The sequence below is a fragment of the Cervus canadensis genome, chromosome 17, assembly GCF_019320065.1.
Source record: "Cervus canadensis isolate Bull #8, Minnesota chromosome 17, ASM1932006v1, whole genome shotgun sequence".
Classification (NCBI taxonomy): Eukaryota; Metazoa; Chordata; class Mammalia; order Artiodactyla; family Cervidae; genus Cervus; species Cervus canadensis.
The window spans coordinates 26,685,541-26,708,437 of NC_057402.1; the positions used below are offsets into that span (position 1 = coordinate 26,685,541).

Consider the following 22,897-nt stretch of genomic DNA (forward strand, 5'->3'; position numbering starts at 1 on the left):
TCTGGTTTACTTCACTCTGGATAATGGGCTCCAGCTTCATCCATCTCATTAGAACTGATTCAAATGAATTCTTTTTAATGGCTGAGTAATACTCCATGGTGTATATGTACCACAGCTTCCTTATCCATTCATCTGCTGATGGGCATCTAGGTTGCTTCCATGTCCTGGCTATTATAAGCAGTGCTGCGATGAATATTGGGGTGCACGTGTCTCTTTCAGATCTGGTTTCCTCGGTGTGTATGCCCAGGAGCAGGATTGCTGGGTCATATGGCAGTTCCATTTCCAGTTTTTAAGAAATCTCCACACTGTTCTCCATAGTGGCTGTAGTAGTTTGCATTCCCACCAACAGTGTAAGAGGGTTCCCTTTTCTCCACACCCTCTCCAGCATTTATTGCTTGTAGACTTTTGGATAGCAGCCATCCTGACTGGTGTGTAATGGCACCTCACTGTGGTTTTGATTTGCATTTCTCTGATAATGAGTGATGTTGAGCATCTTTTCATGTGTTTGTTAGCCATCTGTATGTCTTCTTTGGAGAAATGTCTGTTTAGTTCTTTGGCCCATTTTTTGATTGGGTCATTTATTTTTCTGGAATTGAGCTTGCAGGAGTGCTTGTATATTTTTGAGATTAATCCTCTGTCTGTTTCTTCATTTGCTATTATTTTCTCCCAATCTGAGTGCTGTCTTTTCACCTTGCTTATAGTTTCCTTTGTTGTGCAAAAGCTTTTAAGTTTCATTAGGTCCCATTTGTTTAGTTGCTTTTATTTCCAATATTCTGGGAGGTGGGTCATAGAGGATCTTGCTGTGATTTATGTCGGAGAGTGTTTTGCCTATGTTCTCCTCTAGGAGTTTTATAGTTTCTGGTCTTACATTTAGATCTTTAATCCATTTTGAGTTTATTTTTGTGTATGGTGTTAGAAAGTGTTCTAGTTTCATTCTTTTACAAGTGGTTGACCAGTTTTCCCAGCACCACTTGTTAAAGAGGTTGTCTTTTTTCCATTGTATATCCTTGCCTCCTTTGTCGAAGATAAGGTGTCCATAGGTACGTGGATTTATCTCTGGGCTTTCTATTTTGTTCCATTGATCTATATTTCTGTCTTTGTGCCAGTACCATACTGGTAAGACTATTTTCATAAAAGTACTAAGATATCATTCAGCCTTCCACTCAGTCAACTTTTGCACTGATGGTCCAAAAGCAATGATGGGTACTAGAACTAATGATGCCTTAGCACAAATCAAGGCAATTGCACCAAATGTACTAGCAGTCATCAGACTCTCCCCCAGAATGAACTGCAGTCAAAATAAAGGCCAGCCCTGGATGACATAGTGAAATTCATTTATTAAATCTTGACCCTTGAATACACATCTTTTTAAAATTCTGTGTGACAACACAGAAAATACATATAAAGCATCTCTGCAGCACACAATTACAATCCTCAAGGGAAAGGACTTGTATAATCGTTTGAGCTGTAAGCTAACTGGCTGTATTTTTGATGGACCACCATTTTTACTTGAAAGACAAACTTAAAGACCACATAGAGGATAAACCTGTGGTTGCCAAGGGGCAGAAGGGTAGGGAGGGAAGGAATGGAAATTTGGGATTAACAAACTATCATATATAGAACTAATAAACAGCAAGGCCCCAATGTCGAGCACAAGGAAGTATATTCAATATCCTGTGACAAACCATAATGGAAAAGTGTATAGGTATACACACACACACACACACACACATATAAACATATCTGAATCACTTTGATGTACAGTAGAAATGCAACATTATAAATCAACTATACTTCAGTATATAAATTTTTAAAATGAAACTACTACTTGTCAAATTTTGGTGTAGCATCAAAGAAAACTGACACTTATTTGAAATTACTAAAATATCATTCTCTTTTTCTAACTACATGTTTGTGTGAGGCTGGAATTCCCTCATATATTCAGCTGAAATATTGCAACAGACAGAAGGAAAAGCTAGTTATGAAAGTCAAGCAGTTTTCTATTAAGTCAGACATATAAATGATTTACAAAAGTATAAAACAATGCCACTTTTCTCACTGATTTTTTACTTCAGAAAATACTTTTCATTAAACTGTTTTTTTATGTTAATAAGTATGAGCTTGATGTTATTTTTAATGAATTAATAAAGTTTTTTTTTTTAATTTCTCAGTCTTAACTTTAACTTGATAAATATCAGTAAATATAACCTCCTGTGTAGCTCAGCTGGTAAAGATTCCACCTGCAGTGCAGGAGACCCCAGTTTAATTGCTGGGTCAGAAAGATCCCCTGGAGAAGGGATAGGGTACCCACTCCAGCATTCTTGGGCTTCCCTGGTGGCTCAGATGGTAAAGAATCTGCCTGCAATGCAGGGGACCTGGATTCGATCCCTAGGGGTCGGGAAGATTCCCCTGGAGGAGGGCATGGCAACCCACTCCAGTGTTTCTGCCTGCAGAATCCCCATGGACAGAAGAGCCTGGCAGGCTACAGTCCATGGGTCGCACAGAGTCGGACATGACTGAGTGACTAAGCACAGCACAGCATGTTAGCAAAAGCTGTGTGGGATCCTCAGCCATTTTTAAGAGCGTAAAAGGACCCACAGACCAGAAAGTCTGAGAACTACTATACGGTGTGCTGTGGTTGTGCTCAGTCGCTCAGCTGCGTCCGACTCTTTGCAACCAACAGTCAGAAGAATATGAAGATAAGTAAACAGTTTATAATCTAAATATTAAAAATGAAAAAATACAAATTTGTGAGAAAAAAAATCCCACTTCACATCTGGTTGCACCCAGGGTTAGGATGTAAGGAGATGACTACCGTTTATTTTGGAGGAAATGGATAGAGAAGAGGAAAAGCCAACTCTAGGATAAACTAATAGATTCTCCAGAAAAATTCCCAACTCCCCACAGCCCTCAGTTATAACTACCATTTCCTATCTCTGCTTGGAATTACAAAGAAACAGAAGTGGGTAGAGAGGAAAGAGAAAGGTTACAGAAATGAGACAAGCCTCAGGCACATTTTAAACAAAGGGCTGTCTTGGGGTGGAGCTAGAACGTGGTAGTTTACATTCTGATTTATAAGTGAAACATCCCATACATACTGCTCATGACAGAACATATCAACCATAGTTCCAATGGCCATTTTTAACACTAAAATAAAAAACAAAAAACAAAAAAAACCACCATAATCTTTCCATTATTTGTTCTCAACATGCCCAAGTCTTTTGCTCTTTCAAGCCTTATCAGGATCCAGGGCTGGCTGTATGTACTACATCACAGGAAGATTAGAATTAGAAGGTCCTCTCCACCTCCATGGTTCTCTGTTCATACCTCTTCGTACATTACATTGTGTGCTGACATTTCCCGTCTCTCCCACTGTAAGCTCCTCAAGAACAGAGTTTACATCTTACTCATCTTTTTCCCCTGGAGCACAGCACAGTACCATTACAGTCATGCTCAGTTTCCAAATGATTTATCTCCCAGAGGCCAAATGTAAATATTTTATAAAATACATTTCTTCAAGAAGCACAAGTTGTGCACATTTACAAAACAGTAGTTTCATAAACTGAAAACAGAAATATTATCAAATTTAAAATACATAATATTTAATTCTTACCTAATTTAGCCTCTCTAAAAATGTTGACCCCATGCAACCAGATGGACTTGCAAGCCATGGACTGTAGCCTACCAGGCTCCTCCGTCCATGGGGTTTTCTAGGCAAGAGTACTGGAGTGGGTTGCCATTTCCTTCTCCAGGGGATCTTCCTGACCTAGGGACTGAACCTGAACCCAGGGTCTCCCACATTGCAGGCAGATGATTTACCTTCTGAGCCACCAGGGAAGCCCAAAAATGTTGACCACTTCATCCTAAAGCTCCCCCTTGCCTTCCAGGATGCCATTTCTTCTTGTCTTCCTAGTTCTCTGGTCACTCCTTCTCAGTCTTTCTCTGATCACCTTAGGTTATTTCCCCAAAATTCTATTCTCAGCCCCATACATTACTGCAATCTCTCTCAAATTCTTTTGGGTTACATTATCTAAATCAGGAATTCCCAGCGTCAGCAGAAGTGACATTTTGGACCAGACAATAATTTATTGACTTCCCTAGTGGCTCAGTTGATAAAGTATTTGCCTGCAATGCAGGAGACCCAGATTCAATCCCATCCCCTGGAGGAGGAAATGGCAACCCACTCCGGTATTCTTGCCTAGAGAATTCCATGGACAGAGGAGCCTGGTGGGCTACAGTCCATGGGGTCACAAGAGTCAGACTCAACTTAGCAGTTAAACCACCACCAATAATTTATTGTGGATGGCTTGTGCACTGCAGGATACTAGCAGCATCTCTGGTGTCTACCCACTACGTTCCCCCCAGTTACGACAATCAAAAACATCTCTAGTTATTTTTGACAGCACATTTTCATATTGGCTCCCCATCCCCATTTTCTCCTTCCTCAGTCCAGTTTTACTCCCTAATAAACTATTAGTGTGCAGGGCTCTGCTTTCTGGGGAATCCAGTTTTTCCAAGAAAAGTCTGTGGTTTGTATATTGCAAGGGAGATCCCAAAGCCCATCAAACTGCAAGCTGCTATTTCTGCTTTCTTTTCCTTAAGTGAAATACCTCAGTGGCAGCAGAATGAAATCAAAACTTACTGTCACTGCTTCCTCACTCACCATGTCTCCAAACCTATTACAAATAACAAGTTCCAGAATAAACAGTCTCAAATAACATCTTTATACTAATGCATTCACATAATAATCTTTGTCCATGTACTGTTTTAGCCTGAAATGAGGATGGTCTAAGGAAAAGGATAATGCATGCTGAGATTCTAGTTCCTTTACTTTTTCCAGGTTGTTCTGTCTCAGAGCAGAGATTATGAACTCTGCCCCTTCCATCATGGCCCACATTCAGGCCCCACAAGCCTCTATCCTTTATAGGTAACCAGATCTATACTCAACATTTTAAAGTTAAAATGTGAGGCAAAAGTGGCACTGTCCTACCACGCTGAAACAATGTGAACAGCCATTTCACGCCACGTAACATAATTCTCAAGTGTCAAATTACTAACCATATGGGTTCTTTCTCTTTTCCTAAAATGGAAAAAAGTGGTATGAGTCATTCATCTACCACAAAGACTAATGGCTAAGAAAATATCTTAAAACTGTCTATATTATTCGTTAAAAAAATAAATATTATGATTGCAAATTAAGTTACTCATATGCCCAAAGTAGAAAATAAAGTATGCATCTAATGTACAAGAAATTTAACAGAAAACTTCTTTTATTCAACTAAGATTGACTGAGCATCTACTACATAACCAAGTCTAAATGAAACTAAGCCAGAAAGCCTCTGCTCTGTGATGTTCTACTGTCTGGTAGAGGAGACTGAAAACATTAAACAGATAACTTACCCTTGCAATTGCAATAAGGAGAGTGAGGAGTGAGAGAAGGAGTCAAAGAAGAGAATCATTAAAATTGAGACTTGATAGTAGATTTAGTTGTGGAGGAGGGGTAGAAGACAATAGAAATGTAAGGTGTCTCAGGCAGAGAGAATATACTATGTGAGGGTCCCCAGCACAGAACATGGCATTTTTGAGAAAAAGAGGCCATGGAGAGTGGTACTCATTGAATAACAGAACAAGCTTATTGGAATTGAGGCAGTGGAAGTAAATAGAAGGCAGGGGCCAAATGACAGAGGTGTTTATAACATTGATCATGTTACAAATGGTAATACAGGTAGCAATAACAATAAGAATTTTAAATATAATAAGCTCTGTCACTTTTTGTAACACAAAAATATAGTTTTTGGCTATAATTCGTAACAACTTGTACACTAGTGAAGTTTCCAAACTGAACAACAGAGAAAGTTTACAGCTAAGCTTACTGTCTCCCGAAGTGAAAGTGAAAGTAAAGTCACTCAGTCCTGTACAACTCTTTGCGACCGCATGGACTTCCATTCAGTTCAGTGGCTCAGTCGTGTCCGACTCTTTGCGACCCCATGAATCGCAGTACACCAGGCCTCCCAGTCCATCACCAACTCCTGGAGCTTACTCAAACTCATGTCCATTGAGTCGGTGATGCCATCCAGCCATCTCATCCTCTGTCGTCTCCTTCTGCCCCAAATCCCTCCCAGCATCAGGGTCTTTTCCAATGAGTCAACTCTTCGCATGAGGTGGCCAAAGTACTGGAGTTTCAGCTTCAACATCAATCCTTCCAATGAACATCCAGGACTGATCTCCTTTAGGATGGACTGGTTGGATCTCCTTGCAGTCCAAGGGACTCTCAAGAGTCTTCTGCAACACCACAGTTCAAAAGCAACAATTTTTCGGCGCTCAGCTTTCTTCACAGTCCAACTCTCACATCCATACATGACCACTGGAAAAACCAGAGCCTTGATTAGATGGATCTTTGTTGGTACAGGAATGCCTCTGCTTTTTAGTATGCTATCTAGGTTGGCCATAACTTTCCTTACAAGGAGTAAGAGTCTTTTAATTTCATGGCTGTAATCACCATCTGCAGTGATTCTGGAGCCAAAAAAATAGTCTGACACTGTTTCTACTGTTTCCCCATCTATTTCCCATGAAGTGATGGGACCAGATGCCATGATCTTAGTTTACTGAATGTTCAGCTTTAAGCCAACTTTTTCACTCTCCTCTTTCACTTTCATCAAGAGGCATTTTAGTTCCTCTTCACTTTCTGCCAGAAGGGTGGTGTCATCTGCATATCTGAGGTTATTGATATTTCTCCTGGCAATCTTGATTTCAGCTTGTGCTTCTTCCAGCCCAGTATTTCTCATGATGTACTCTGCATATAAGTCAAATAAGCAGGGTGACAACATACAGCCTTGACGTACTCCTTTTCCTATTTGGAACCAGGTTGTTGTTCCATGTCCAGTTCTAACTGTTGCTTCCTGACCTGCATACAGGTTTCTCAAGAGGCAGGTCAGGTGGTCTGGTATTCCCATCTCTTTTGGAATTTTCCACAGTTTATTGTGACCATGGACTGTAACCTGCCAGAATTCTCCATCCATGGGATTCTCCAGGCAAGAGTACTGGAGTGGGTTGCCATTTCCTTCTCCAGGGAATCTTCCCAACCCAGGGATTAAACGCAGGTCTCCAGGATTGTTGGCAGTCGCTTTACCATCTGAGCCACCAGGGACGTGAGCCTCCCAGAGAAACCTCACTGTTCCATTTTCTCCCAGTTCTGTAATGATGGCTCTTTTACAGAGCAGGTTGATTCCCTGTGTTGAGACCATAAACACACTGAAGAAACCCTATACTGTTAAGCCTAGTACAGTTAACATTGTCAAAAAATATACCCAGTTTTTTCCCTTTTGTAATGGTGGTAAAACATTCATAACATAAAATTTACCATCTTAATCATTAACTATACAAGAGAATGATGTTAAATATAATGTTGTCCAACCATCACTACCATCCTTCTCCAGATTTCTTTTCATCTTAAAAAACTGAAACTATATATCTACCAAACAATAATTCCCCATTTCCCTTTCCCCCAGCTCCTGGCAATTACCATTCTACATTCTGTCCTTAAAAAATTGACTAAGTACCTTATGTAAGGGGAATCACACACTATTTCTCTTTTTATGACTGGTTTTACTTCACTTAGCATAACATCCTCATGATTCATCCATGTTTCAGGTTATGTCAGAATTATCTCTTTAAGGTTGACTAATACTACATTCCTGGAGAAGGAAATGGTAACCCGCTCCAGTATTCTTGCCTGGAGAGTCCCATGGACAGAGGAGCCTGGTAGGCTCCAAAGAGTCAGACACGACTGAGCAACTTCACTATCACTAATACTACATTGTATGTATATACCATATTTTGCTTAACCATTCATTAATTGATGGACACGTGGATAGCTTCTGCATTTTATCTACTGTGGATAACACTACGAACATGGGTATACAAAATCTATCCAATCTTAAAGAACAAGATGGCATTTCAATCCATTGCCTGATATAGATGTATGCCACATAGACAAAAATCTAGAGTGGAAGTGCAGAAAGAAAATGAAAAAGATGCCTTATTTCATTATTTGTGTGTGTGTGTGAAAGTCAGTCAGTCGTGTCCGACTCTTGTGACCCCATGAGTTATACAGTACATGGAATTCTCCAGGCCAGAATACTGAAGTGGGTCCCTTCTCCAAGGTATCTTCCCAACCCAGGGATCAAACCCAGGTCTCCCACATTGCAGGCAGATTCTTTACCAGCTGAGCCACCAGGGATAGCATGTCTAATTTCTCTTCTCTCTTGATAGCCTCCAAATCCAGACCATCAAAACTTTTCATGCCTCTTAGTATAATTTCCTTATTAATGGCCTCTTGCCTTTTGCCCTGGAGTCTCCAATTCATGGATGAACTATTTCCCTTATCTTCCACTTCAAAACTCATTTTACATTCTGCTTTCACCAAACTCGGTTTTTCTGTCTTAAATGCTTTACTTTCTGTTAGCCCAAAAAGAAAAAAAAAAGGAGGGGGGAAGCATATGTTTTGTTAAAATATTCCTCAAAGGTTTCTAAAGTACTCACTGAATTATTAAAGTAACTATGAATCAGCAATAATGTGTTCTGTTTTAAAAAGCAAAAATTCAGAGAATACATACATAAAAACTAGAGTATTACAAACAAAATTGCAAACTATCCCTCCACAATACCTAATAATAGTAAGTTTCTTTTAATTTTCCTCATTTCAGAGAAGACACTGAAAATGTCCTCATAATGTTGAGAAACACTGAAAATGATCAAAGATTAGGAAGGGGAAAAAAAAAAAACACGTTTTTTTCCAGTCTGGGGTTAGACTAGAAAAGAGAATATGAACTTAGGTAGAAATTACTAGGCAGACAGTGTAGAACTCTAAGACCTCAGTCTTGTTTTCAGTAAACATCCCACTCCATTGTCCTGAATTCCTGGAATGTATCTTTAGTCTGATAAATTATCAGCACTCAGATCCAGGGAAGGGTAGTAATTAACATCTGTTTCATATTGAGTTCAGTTCAGTTGCTCAGTCCTGTCCGACTCTTGGCGACCCCATGGACTGCCCCATGCCAGGCCTCCCTGTCCATCACCAACTCCTGGAGCTTGCTCAAACTTATGTCCATTGAGTGGGTGATGCCATCCAACAATCTCATCCTCTGTCATCCCCTTTTCCTCCCACCTTCAATCTTTCCCAGCATCAGGGTCTTTTCAAATGACTCAATGCTTCAAATCAGGTGGTCAAAGTATTGGAGTTTCAGCTTCAACATGAGTCCTTCTAATGAATATTCAGGACTGATTTCCTTTAGGATGGACTGGATGGATCTCCTTGCAGCCCAAGGGACTCTCAAGAGTCTTCTCCAACACCACAGTTCAAAAGCATCAATTCTTCAGCGCTCAGCTTTCTTTATAGTCCAACTCTCACATCCATACATGACTACTGGAAAAACCATAGCCTTGACTAGATGGACCTTTGTTGGCAAAGGCATGTCTCTGCTTTTTAGTATGCTATCTAGGTAGGTCATAAGTTTTCTCCAAGGAGTAAGTGTCTTTTAATTTCATGGCTGTAATCACCATCTGCAGTGATTCTGGAGCCGAAAAAACTAGTCTGTCACTGTTTCCACTGTTTCCCCATCTATTTGCCATGAAGTGATGGGAATGGATGCCATGATCTTAGTTTTCTGAATGTTGAGCTTTAAGCCAACTTTTTCACTCTCTCCTTCACTTTCATCAAGAGGCTCTTTAGTTCTTCACTTTCTGCCGTAACGGTGGTGTCATCTGCCTATCTGAGGTTATTGATATTTCTCCCAGCAATCTTGATTCCAGCTTGTGCTTCATCCAGCCCAGCATTTCACATGATATACTCTGCATACAAGTTATATAAGCAAGGTGACAATATACAGCCTTATGTACTCCTTTCCTGATTTGGAACCAGTGTGTTGTTCCATGTCCAGTTCTAACTGTTGCTTCTTGACCTGCATACAGATTTCTCAGGAGGCAGGTCAGGTGGTCTGGTATTCCCACCTTTTGAAGAATTTTCTACAGTTTGTTGGGATCCACACAGCCAAAGACTTTGGCGTAGTCAATAAAGCAGAAGTAGATGTTTTCTGGAACTCTCTTGCTTTTTCAATGATCCAATGGATGTTGGCAATGTTATCTGGTTCTTCTGCCTTTTCTACATCCAGCTTGAACATCTGGAAGTTCACAGTTTATGTACTATTGAAGCCTGGCTTGGAGAATCTTGAGCATTACTTTGCTAGCGAGTGAGATAAGTACAACTGTGTGGTAGTTTGACCATTTTTTGGCACTAACTTTCTTTGGGATTGGAATGAAAACTGACCTTTTCCAGTCCTGTGGCCACTGCTGAGTTTTCCAAATTTGCTGGCATATTGAGTGCAGCACTTTCACAGCATCATCTTTTAGGATTTGAAATAGCTCAACTCGAATTCCATCACCTCCAATAGCTTTGTTCATAGTGATGCTTCCTAAGGCCCACCTGACTTCGTATTCCAGGATGTCTGGCTCTAAGTGAGTGATCACACCATCATGTGTGTGTTATGTATGTTAAGTATCTTGACCTTTAAATTGACTGGTTAGAAATAATGTGACTTAAGGAAGGATATAAAAACGGCTGTAAGTCCCACCTTGGGGGGACTCTTTACTCTCAGTGTCTATGCTGAAAACTTTGTACTTTTCTCCTCTTTAATAAATCCTATTTGCTTGCTACCATAAGTGTTTGCATGTTTGTAGATTCCATTCTTCAGCTCCATGGACAAGAACTCAGATTCCCGTCTCAGAACTACAAATAGCCTTAAAATGTATGGCTATATTACAAATGTACCCTCCTATCAATCTACATATCTTAAGGGTAGCCCTCTGATATAACTCAGAAAGCAAAAGAGGCATAATAGGACACCAATCTTGTCTTGGGGCAGGTGCTAATTGTAAACACAAAGATGTAAGGACTATTTGACATATAAGCAGACACACTGGTCAACACTATTTGCTGTCATCCTGTGAAAGAAAGCAAAAATTAACAGGTAGCAACTACTAAAAAATGGCTTCCCAGGTGGCTCAGCAGTAAAGAATCCACCTGAGAAGGCAGGAGACATGGGAGGTGTGAGTTTGATCCCTGGGTCAGGAAGATTCCCCTGGAGGTGGAAATGGCACCCACGCCAATATTCTTCAGCTTCCCCCAATATTCTTTTTTGTTTGTTTTTTTTTCCTCCAATATTCTTAGGCTTCCCTTGTAGCTCAGTCAGTAAAGAACCTGCCTGCAATGCAGGAGACCCGGGTTCAATTCCTGGATCAGGAAGATCCCCTGGAGAATGGAAATGGCAACCCACTCCAGTATTCTTGCCTGGAGAAGCCCATGGACAGAGGAGCCTGGCAGGCTACAGTCCATGTGGTCGCAAGAGTCAGATACAACTTAGCTGCTAAACCACCACTGGTATTCTTCCCTGGAGAAATCCATGGAGAGAGGAGCCTGAAGGGTTAGAGTCCATAACATCACAAAAAGTCAGACATGAACAAGTGCCTGACTATGCACACACAGCTACTAAAGTACACTTGGTTGTTCTGTAGATAAATAAAGCATTTCTTCATTGACTTTATGTGCTACAACCTTTGGCTAAGATGGTTTGCAGCAGAACACATAGAACTCCAAAAAAGAGGCTCCCTATTCTGCAACTCAGAACTGGCAAAGAAAAAAGGAAAAGGGTTTTACCATACTAAAAAGAGTATTTAGTTCAGACTATTCAATAACCTGTGTAAGAAACAATAAGCCAAGTGAAGGGTAGACTTTTGTCTTGATAAAGTAGGGTGACAGGATTCTTCAAAGAACACAAATCTCATCTCTGAGGGATTTTAAAGATTTTAAAGATAAAAGTGCCTAAAGCCAGATTTAACAAGATCAAATTAATAAGATTTCAGTTCGGTTCAGTCATGTCCAACTCTTTGCGACCCAATGAATCACATCACGCCAGGCCTCCCTGTCCATCACCAACTCCCAGAGTTTACTCATACTCATGCCCATCGAGTTGGTGATGCCATCCAGCCAGCTCATCCTCTGTTGTCCCCTTCTCCTCCTGCCCCCAATCCCTCCCAGCATCAGGGTCTTTTCCAATGAGTCAACTCTTCACATGAGGTGGTCAAAGTATTGGAGTTTCAGCTTCAGCATCAGTCCTTCCAATGAACACCCAGGACTGATCTCCTTTAGGATAGACTGGTTGGATCTCCTTGATTCCTTCAACTCCTGATTTGCACTTTGCCTTAATATTCTGGGCTTCCCTGGTGGCTCAATGATAAAGAATTCACCTGCCAATGCAGGAGACGTGGGTTCTATCCCAGGGTAGGGAAGATCCCTTGGAGAAGGAAATGGCAACTTACCTCAGTATTCTTGCCTGGGAAATCCCATGGACAGAGGAGCCTAACAGGCTACACAGCCCATGGGGTTGCAAAAGAGTTGGACACAATTCAGTGACTAAACAACAACAATTTAATATTGTAGGTATAAAACAGATTGTAAACAAAATCCAGGAAGGCAGCAAGAAAAAAAGTCATTTCTATAACACTGATTATGCAATATGTCCCAGAACACTTTCCAAAGATAATCAGAGGAACTTTAGCATCAGATGAAACCCAAGAGTCCACAAGACAATGATCAGAAGAAGCAAATTATAATTGAGAAACTTTCGGAACTGTAACTACTGCATCAGAATTTAATTATTCAAGTCAGTAACTTCAGTAACACCCCTAACTCTCTGCCTTGGAAGAAAAAAGGTAATTTCAGAAATAAGTAGAATTCACTCTCATTCTTTATGCACTTAAATTACCTTAAAAAAATTTAGTCACCTCTTGGCAGTTCTTGCTGGAGATGACTGCTATTATAAAAAGTCATTTCCCCAAGCTGATTTTCCACATTTTCTCTGTCTCTTCTGTACACACATTCATTTCATAAACTTGGAAAATGCTTATTAAGACAGAGAGAGCAGAATATTGTGACATGAGTAGAAAATCTATCCCCCAACAAAAGAAAAGTGAATCCTACTTGAAAAAAAAGGCTCATAGTTAATCATTATTAATAATCACTGTGTCATCCTCAATAAAATTACTTGACATTTCAATTTTAGTAACCTTTCTCCACAGGCCTTAAAAATTTTCCTACTTTATTAGCTAAATATACTTTAAGACATTCTTTAGTAAAACTAAGTAGTGATAAATTCACAAGTGTGATAAAGTGTGAATTCATCATCATAAAACTGTGAAAGAAAGCAGATTTCTACCAATAAAAGTTAACTGAGAAAGTTTAGTGAAAATCCTCAACAAAAAAGAGTATTACATTAGTGCATTAACAACACATTTCTGTGTGTAACTACCATGTAATATTTTCTTATAATTTCAACTGAAAACCTTCCTAGTCAATAATTTCTAGGACTATAGTTTGGCTATACTATATTATGAAATCTGCATATTATGTTATTTACAAACTTAAAAAAGAGACAAATGACTGGTATTTGTTCTTTAGACAAAAAAAAAAGTTTAACTCATGCTTAGATGATAATTTCTCAAACTACACATGGATTTTATTCTAAATTCCATTAGGTTCCCAAAGCAGCTGGTCATTTGCACCCATTATAATGTCAACCTGGTGAGGTTTTTGTACAATACTCTCTCTACAAACTGGCTAGACTTTCCATTACCATAATTTTGCATACTGCATACCAACATAGAAAATCACTGTTGTCCTTTTAAGCTGATAGAAACATTTTCAGCTTAAGAAATCCAAAACGATTATAAACAAATTTTTCCTCAATTACTGAATTCACTTCTCTAGAATCAAATGTAAAATTTCCCTTGGTGATCAAGACTAAAATATCTAAGTACAAGAAGTGTGGTTTTTCTATAATCTCCTCAACAAGAAAAATATAAGAGAATGCATCTGCCAACTTTAACATGGAGTAAAATTAACAAATTGATCAAAACTACATTACCATATGTCTGCTTAAATAATGAACAAAAAAAGACAATCCTGAAGTCCCATTCCCCCTATGGTTGTGCAGCTAAGTGCAAGAACAGGGGAAACATTTATAAAGCTAAGATTCTGCTCACAGTTCTACCTCCCCAAAATCTGAACCGCTGAAAACAAATCTTTTTTCTTACTGTTAATAAGATAATTTCATGTTGCACTGTGCTTTCTTTAATAAACAGTAATACAGGATAAATTAAAATGACAAAAACATAGAAAAGTCAAAATGATGCCAATTAGCACAACAGGAGCAGGTTTATCTAAGATTCAAAAACCAAGTTAAAAGATGGGCTTTCAAGAATCCACACTCTTCTAAGTGAATGCCTTAATCGTTCAGTTTATTTCTTATGGGACTTGAGATCTGCTTGTCAACACACATTCTTTTCAGGCTTTCCAAGATTTCCAGTAGCTAATTTTTACCAGAAAGTCTATTTAATGGCAGCCAATTTGCAAACATCAAATTTAAGAGTACAGCTTCAGGAAAACAAGAAAGAAATTAAAGTTCACTTCAAGTATTTATACGGGCATAGACTGAACAGACTACTTAAGAAAAAATTGACACCAAGGGCTTCATTTTGCCATTACTCATGTGCTACATGCACTAGTTTTCATGCTACTTAATCAAGAGACAGACATAAAGAGTCTATCATTTAAAGTACACAAATTCATTACTTCTTTGTGTAAGTTTGACATTTTGGCTCATGGCACATATTTGTAAAGTAAGTACGCATTCCACTAAAACGGCAAAGAACAAAGAAACTAGAATAAATTAGCTTTCTTTTAAGTTTCTATTTTCACAAAACAAGAAAACAACTTAAGTGGATGCTTGTAATGTAGGACGGCTAGGGTCACTTTTATCATCACTAGAGCCTTAAATTCCTTCAAAGTAATAGGAAGAATCCTTATTATCTGATAAGCAGTTATTCAGAACTTAATGCTGTAACTGATTTCAACAACTACAGCACGAACAAACCACCTCGGTGGTAGTTTAGCCCCTAAATTCTGTCCAACTCTTGCAACCCCATGGACTGTAGCCTGCCAGGCTCCTCTGTCCATGGGATTCTCTAGGCAAGAATATTGGAGTGGGTTGCCATTTCCTTCTCCAAGGGATCTTTCTGACCCAGGAATCAAACCTGGGTCTCCAGCATTGCAGGCAGATTCTTTCTAACGACAGAGAGATGAGGGAAGCCCATCTCAGCACCAACAAAGGCACCTTAAATAGCAGATAATGTCTTACTACCTAACATTTAATCACAAAGACAAAAATAACACCTTCTGTTATGTACACAGAAAATTCAATATAAACTCTTCAGTAAATACAGGCATTTTGTCCTAGATTCATGAAAAATAAAAGGTCCAATAAGAAATAAAAGAAATTATTCAATCTCATATGCTTACTATAGTTACAAATAAATTTTAGTAAAGTGTCTTCACTCAAAACTATTTTTCAAGGAAAGTTACCAGTTGTTTCAATTTTTCTTTTTTTGAGCATAGAATTTCCTTGTTCTTAAAGCTTTATATTTAATAGTTTTGTAAGAAAATATAATAACAACAGTTATAAATATTAAAGATTTATCCAAAAAATTACTCTCTCCTATTATTGATGGCAATGAAGGCTGGGGAGAGAAATGAATGCTGTACGGTTTTTTCAAAAACAATTTAAAATAAATATAACAAAAATCCGATTAGAGAAAATAATTTTCAGCTCTTCTAACAAATAGTTAAGTCGCTCAGTCAGATACTTTCTATTCAAATAACCCCACACACCCACACATTTTATATACAAAGACGATGATGAGCTAAATTTGACCATGTACAGTGTTCCAAGCACTGTGCTCCATATGCACTGCACTTACCGCAATTTTGTAGTTAAGCAATGAAATATAGCAATTCTATCTGGCAAGTACAAGCATTTAACCCTGTTTTACACATGAGGACACAAGTCATTCAAAGCTACACTGTTAATCAGTGACAGAGCCAGAATTCAAACCCAGGCAGTCTGGCTCCACACCTTATCGTGCAGTGTGCATGAGGTATACACGGCATGTGGCACAACGCCCGACACCCAGCAGGTACTCAATAAAAGTGGAGCTACATTGCCGTACTCTTTATCTCTTCTTTACTTACTCTGTGATAATTCGGGATTGCCTTTCAGATTCATCATCTTTGGAATTGAAGGGCCATACACATCCACATCTAACAAACCAACAGCCTTCGACTGTAAGAAAACAGAATTTACCATAAGATTTCCCCACTCTTCATCAGAGATAAAGTGCACAGCAACAATAAGTCTAACTACAGAGAAGCTAATTTGTAAAATATTTCTAAATCATAACCTAAACTTTTAAAGCAACAGTGAGGTAAAAGAACATAAACTGCCCAGTGTAAATATTTTTTGTTGGTTTCCTAATCTCTTCCAGTTAACTGACCAAAGAAATCCACTGCACACACTTTAAACACTGTGGTTCAGATCTCCCATACAGTCACAAACAGACTAAGATTTTTTTTATCTGAGAACTAACAAATTACATGCACACAATGTTAAAATAATGGTTTACAACAGCAAACATAACCCCAGGAAGATGGAGCATTAACTTTTGGAAAGACTATCTAACACACCAAAGAATACAAAATAAGGGGAGAAAATCATGGAAACAAGACCATAATTAAAGCAAGTGAGGAATTCTGATGCAAATCTGGCATGGAAATGCTAATGAGGATAGTGGCAGACATAATACAGAGGCAACCTCTTATGTGCAAGTCACAGTAGAACACCCAACGTCTTCCAGAGAATTCATAAACAACCAAAACTGTTTTCTTTGATGATTTATGCAGCTGCCCAAGAGCAGAATATCTGACTGGTCTCTTCACTAGCTGACAGTTAATCAGCAGATTAACAAAGAAAGAGAAACAAAATTCACTATCTCTAAATAGGTCTTTTTTTCTTCTCCCCCCACCACCTCCCTGCTCTTTCTCCTTTCACAGATTAAATCAATTTGTTACTGGTTTTTCTCATATACAAGCAAACAGAATGCTAATTCTAACACGTGCTTTTGAGTTCTGTTTCCCCAGGACATACAACTCATCCGGTTCTCTCCCTGTATGCTGGAAAGATAAAATTCTTTACAACTCTCAAAACTTTTTAACACTAAACAATCTCTCATTTTCTGTTATCTACCTATTTCCAGACACAAAATTACTTTTTAAACCTGTCTGGTTCCTATAAATAGACAAAATAAGGTACATTCAAATTTATGCCCCTAACTTTAACTCAAATGGCAGTTCTAAGAAAATCATTTAATGTCCCTCTGTGACTCACAGAAGCTAAAGGACTCAAGATTACTATCTATCTCTCAGTTTACTGTAAAATACATGAAAAAGGAGGAAGAATACATTACCTTTAATAGAATGGTGATATATAAAAACTGGGTTTAGTACTTTAAAAACTCATTTTGAGTGTTAGTTTCTAGCTTTCTCATCAAAAGTAGGTATAACACCACCTTACAGAGTTACTATGAGGAGTCAATGAGAACTGTAAATAAAATCCTTAGCAGAGTGCCAGGACCCAGAAGGAATTCAAGTGGTAGGAAGAAATAATCAGGAAAAGTCTAGGAGGTTCTTTGGGTGATTTAGCATGGCATGTGTTTAGAGATTCTGATTTCTCCACAGAGCTGGCTGTGGAAGTCTAGTTTATCCAGGTTCTTAACATAATATTTCTGATTAACCTTCTTTCGTCCTTCCCTCTCCTCCTTCCTTCCCTGTGTCCCTCTCTCCCTTTCACTTTCCTCTCTTCCTACTGGTCTTTGTACCTTTCTCTCCTCTGTTTCCTTTTTGATGTATATAAGCACCGGTACTAAATTCAGGTCAGTCAGTAGCTTTAAAAAGGTAGAACATTCAACGAGAATTTCTGACCCAATTTAACTCCTTTTCAAACCACAAACAAAAGAATTCAGGTGAATTGAAAATAGGAGTAAATTCAATATGGATAAAAAGATTTTCAAACCTAACAAACGTGGATAACTTAACTATTGTCTATGGGTCTGCTAATATTACAACTATCACCTCTTTTCCATATCTTTTCCATGACACCTATAAAACTAAATGCTATCATAAAATAATAATAATGCCAATTAAAACAAAAAACATTCTAAGATTCTTTGTCCTTGCTCTCATTTATTTTAACATTGCTTTCAAAGTAACTTGAAAGGGTTAGGTCCCAGGTTTCAAATTAATCTTCTAAAAATACCTGTCAAGTAAAATAACTTAGTTTTCTAAGTTTATGTTTTCATGAAACAAGAAAACAACTAAGTGGGTGCCTGCAATATAAGATTGCCAGCTCAATTTTATCATCACTAGATCTTTAAGTTTCCTTCTGTTAGGTAGGAATAGGGAAAAGGAGTCCAGAATGGCGGTGGCTAAAAGACCTGGAAGGGAAAAGCCCGCGAAAATAGAACAAAGGAAGGTCCGAGGACCGGAGTGAGAACCTCAGGTAAAACAAACAACACTCCTGGCTGGTCCAATTTATATAAGACAGGCCCAGGGACAGAGAAACATACAAAAAGAGGAGCCAAAGCCCTCTTCTCTCTCTCCCCCGTGTGATGGGGCGTTCTTCTCTTCACGTTTTTGGGTCGACGTGCTCTCACGCCTCGAAGATGGATTTTCTTGCTATTATCTAAATAAAATAGAGCTGTAACACTGAGCCGTAACACTGATTTATTTAAGAGCTACAACATGGTCCGTTTGAGACTTGAGAGCTATAAACACGGTCTGTCCTCCGAGAGCTGTGACCCGCCAAAGGGGCTTTAATGTCCGTCACTCCAAATTTTTGTTGTGACGAGACAAAGAACCGAGGAGCATACACTCGCCTGACACTTCAAAATGTTAGGAAGAATCTATTTATCATCTATCTGTCCTGTCTTCTAGAAGAAAACTATGCTTGTCTACAAGTGAGCCCTTGGCATCATGGGTTAAAACAAAACTGAAGACCTGCTCTAAAATTTGCTGTGGTAGGAATGGATTTTGCATATATACCTAGATATCTGCTAGTATACATTATCACGTAAGAATAAAGAGGGTAGGGAGGGAGATCACAAGAAGCTAATTTCTTCTGCATCCTAGAGGATGGAACTAAGAATAATGGAAAATCCTCTACAAGTCTCTACTGACTAACTAAATTTAGTACTAATGCTTACATATATCAAAAAGGAAACAGAGAAGCAAAGGTATTGAGACAGGAAGGAAGAGGGCAGGACATAACTGTTAAAAGAATGACACAACCATGAAAAACAACAGGATAAGACCAAAACAGGTTAGAACATACTAGGCTCAAGATGGAGGAAGATTCGACTTCCAGTAGACCTTGAGCCACACTATATGCCCACTGTAATATATTTGCATATGCTAAATATACACCCACAGGTGCCATGACAGTTCAGAAGCCAATTAAAAAAGGCCTAAAAGGGGGGAAAGTTATGACCAACCTAGATAGCATATTAAAAGGCAGAAACATTACTTCGCCAACAGAGATCCATCTAGTCAAGGCTATGGTTTTTCCAGTGGTCATGTGTGGATGTGAGAGTTGGACTGTAAAGAAAGCTAAGCGCCGAAAAATTGATGCTTTTGAACTGTGGTGTTGGAGAAGACTCTTCAGAGTCCCTTGGACTGGAAGGAGATCCAACCAGTCCATCCTAAAGGAGATCAGTGCTAGCTGTTCATTGGAAGGACTGATGTGGAAGCTGAAACTCCAATACTTTGGCCACCTCATGCGAAGAGTTGACTCATTGGAAAAGACCCTGATGCTGGGGCGGATTGGGGGCAGGAGAAGAAGGGGACAACAGAGGATGAGATGGCTGGATGGCATCACCAACTCGATGGACACTGAGCTTGAGTAAACTCCAGGAGTTGGTGATAGACAGGGAGGCCTGGCGTGCTGTGATTCATCGGGTTGCAAAGAGTTGGACACAACTGAGCGACTGAACTGAACTGAACTGAAAAGTGAGGGGTGCCCCATCTCCTGAAAATCCCCACTCCTTCTCTAAGATGGTTAGACTATTCCTGCTACTCCTTGTTTGTTGTTTAGTTGCTAAATCCTCTCAGACTCTGCAACCACAGGGACTACAGCCCAAGGGGCTCCTCTGTCAGTGGGATTTTCCATGCAAGGATACTGGAGTGGGTTACCATTTCCTTCTCCAGGGGACGTTCCTGAGCCAGAGATCAAACCCCTGTCTCCTGCACTGGCAGGCGGATTCTCTACCTCTGAGCCACCATGGAAGCCCATAAAAACTAAATTACGTAGACCACTACCTACCAGCCACAGCCAAGGTCTGCTCTCACTTTTCAAAAGGACTCCATGCCCTGGGGTCAGCTCTTACCTTCTAAGAAGAGAGAGAGAGAGAGAGAGAGAGAGAGAGAGAGAGTGTGTGTGTGTGTGTGTGTATTAGTAGATCAGTCATGTTGGACTCTTTGAGATCCCATGGACAGTAGCCCACCAGGTTCCTCTGCCCATGGGATTCTCCAGGGGAGTAGGTACCCTGGGGTCAGCTCTTACCTTCTAAAAAGAGTGTGTGTGTGTGTGTGTGTGTGTGTGTATTAGTAGATCAGTCATGTCAGACTCTTTGAGATCCCATGGACAGTAGCCCACCAGGTTCCTCTGCCCATGGGGTTCTCCAGGGGAGTAGGTGGCCATTCCCTTCGATCTTCCCGACCTAGGGATCAAACCTGGATCTCCCGCATCACAGGCAGATTCTTTACCATCTGAGCCACCAGGGAAGCCCCTCAAAAGTGTATCTCTCTAAATGAACCTGCTTTCATTTTACTATGGCTAGCTCTTGAACTCTTTTCTGCATAAGGTCAAGGACCCTCAACTGGCAGCCCATCCCAGGTACTCAGTCAAGACCTGGGACATGACCATCCTCTCATACCCCATTTTTCCTGCAATATACAATGGTCAGTAGGAGGAGAGGAAAGAGAAAGAGGGGCACAGGGAAGCAGGAAGGAAAGGATGGAGGAAAGTTAATCAACAATGTTGTACTAAGAAACTCTATAAACTAGGCTTCCACAGCCAGCTCTGTGGACAAATCAGAATCTCTAAAAACATGCCATCCTAAATCACCCAAAGAAACACCCAGACTTTCCCTGATTATACCCCCCTCAACACCTGAATTCCTGCTGGGTGCCAGGCACTTTAAAGATTTTATTTACAGTTCTCATTGACTCCTCATGGCAACCGTGTAAAGTGGTATTATACCTACGTTTGATGAGGAAGCAAGAAACTAACATTCCAAATGATTTTTTTTAAACTATTTCCTCCTTAGAATGAAGCTGAATGGAAAATTGAACACAAAAATACCAACCACATAAAACTCCACCGTAACTTGAACATGACCTATCTACAGAAGACTTAGATTAAAAAACAGGAGTCAGCACGATTCTCCCGACAGGGCCAAATAATAGAAAATATTTTAAGCCTTGTGGACCATTTGATCCGAAACTATTGAACAGTGCCACTGTAGCACCAAAGCAACTATAAACAACATGCGAACACAAATGAGCATGGCTCTGTACCATACTTCATTTACAAAAACAGACAGGATTTAGTCCACAGGTCACAGTTTGCCAACAGTGATTTTAAAAATAAACTTTTTCATGACAAAGTTATTCAGCTGCCCAACAACCTAATTTTGGTGAAGCCAAGAGCAGGCAGAACACAGTCATCCCTTTGGTGTCAGAGGAGCTATCTCAGTAAAGATTTACTTCCTCATCCTTAATTGGCTAGTTTTAAAAAATAATAAGGCGGACACATTTTAGGCTGTTTCATTGGAACTTAGTATGTCTTGTTTTGATTTTATAAAATGCAAATAAATCAGTGTTCATTAAATAGAAACTCCAAAGCCTGTATTAATTAAAGTATATTGTACTTTGATTGTGGCACAGCTACCAACCTGATAAAATTACTACAGCTACAAAAATCAGCTGAAACATATCTTCAAGTCTAGAATTCAATAATATGCAAAAGATGCAAAATAAACTTTGTTTTTCAAAATTTACACCACTATTTTTCAATAGGCTCCTATTTTAAGTCACTGTAGGAAAATAAATGAGTAAGGTAGAGGTTACAAATAAATATACGCGGCTGATTGTTCAACTAAGTTTTATGATGCCTTTCCGCCTCATTCCTCCTAAAATAATTATATTTAGTCAAGAAAGGTCCAATTAAGATTTCTTTCATTTCAGTCAAGCCCAAGAGAATAATCACTACAAAAGCCTCATCAAATACACAACAGACGAAGAAAATGATTATTAGCAAAAAAAAACCTTGTAAATGCACCGTTGTAAGGTGGGCTTTCCAGGTGGTTCAGTGGTAAAGAACCTGCCTGCCAAGCAGGAGACGTGAGCTTGCTGCCTAGTTCAGGAAGATCCCCTGCAGAAGGAAATGGCAACTCACTCCAGCATTCCTGCCTAGGAAATCTAATGGACAGAGGAGCCTGATGGACTACAGTCCATGGGGTCACAAAAGAACTGAACACGACTTAGTGGCTAAACAACAACTATTGTCAAGTAGAACTGCCATCATAAACTTAACCTAATATGTTGGTACCTAATATTATACCCTTTCTCTGACTCTCCTGCAGTACTCAAACTCTAGCAGACAACAAAAACACTACAGATAAAACCCCAAGATACTACTTAGATTTTTGTATTTGTTTCTTTATAATTCACAATACCCTGTGAGAGCTAGACAAGGTGGCAGAATTATTCAGAGTGATTATAATGTTTCATTACCGCTGCATGAAAGCTGGAATTTGAGAGCCTACAAGTCCCGTTTTTTTATGTGTGTTGGATTTCAAAGCCTCCAGCAACAAATGTGATAGTGCTTTGTTCTTCCAA

At 39.4% G+C, this 22,897-nt stretch overlaps 1 protein-coding gene across 3 annotated transcripts in view; it reads right to left on the minus strand.

The window, feature by feature from the left end:
- NUBPL (nucleotide binding protein like) overlaps nt 1-22,897 on the minus strand; it is a 229,357-nt gene that overhangs the window by 167,084 nt on the left and 39,376 nt on the right. For all 3 annotated transcript variants that reach the window (XM_043490248.1, XM_043490249.1, XM_043490250.1), the window contains exon 4: nt 16,139-16,229. In XM_043490248.1, coding sequence (XP_043346183.1) covers nt 16,139-16,229 — 91 coding nt within the window. The remainder of the gene's footprint in view (nt 1-16,138; nt 16,230-22,897) is intronic.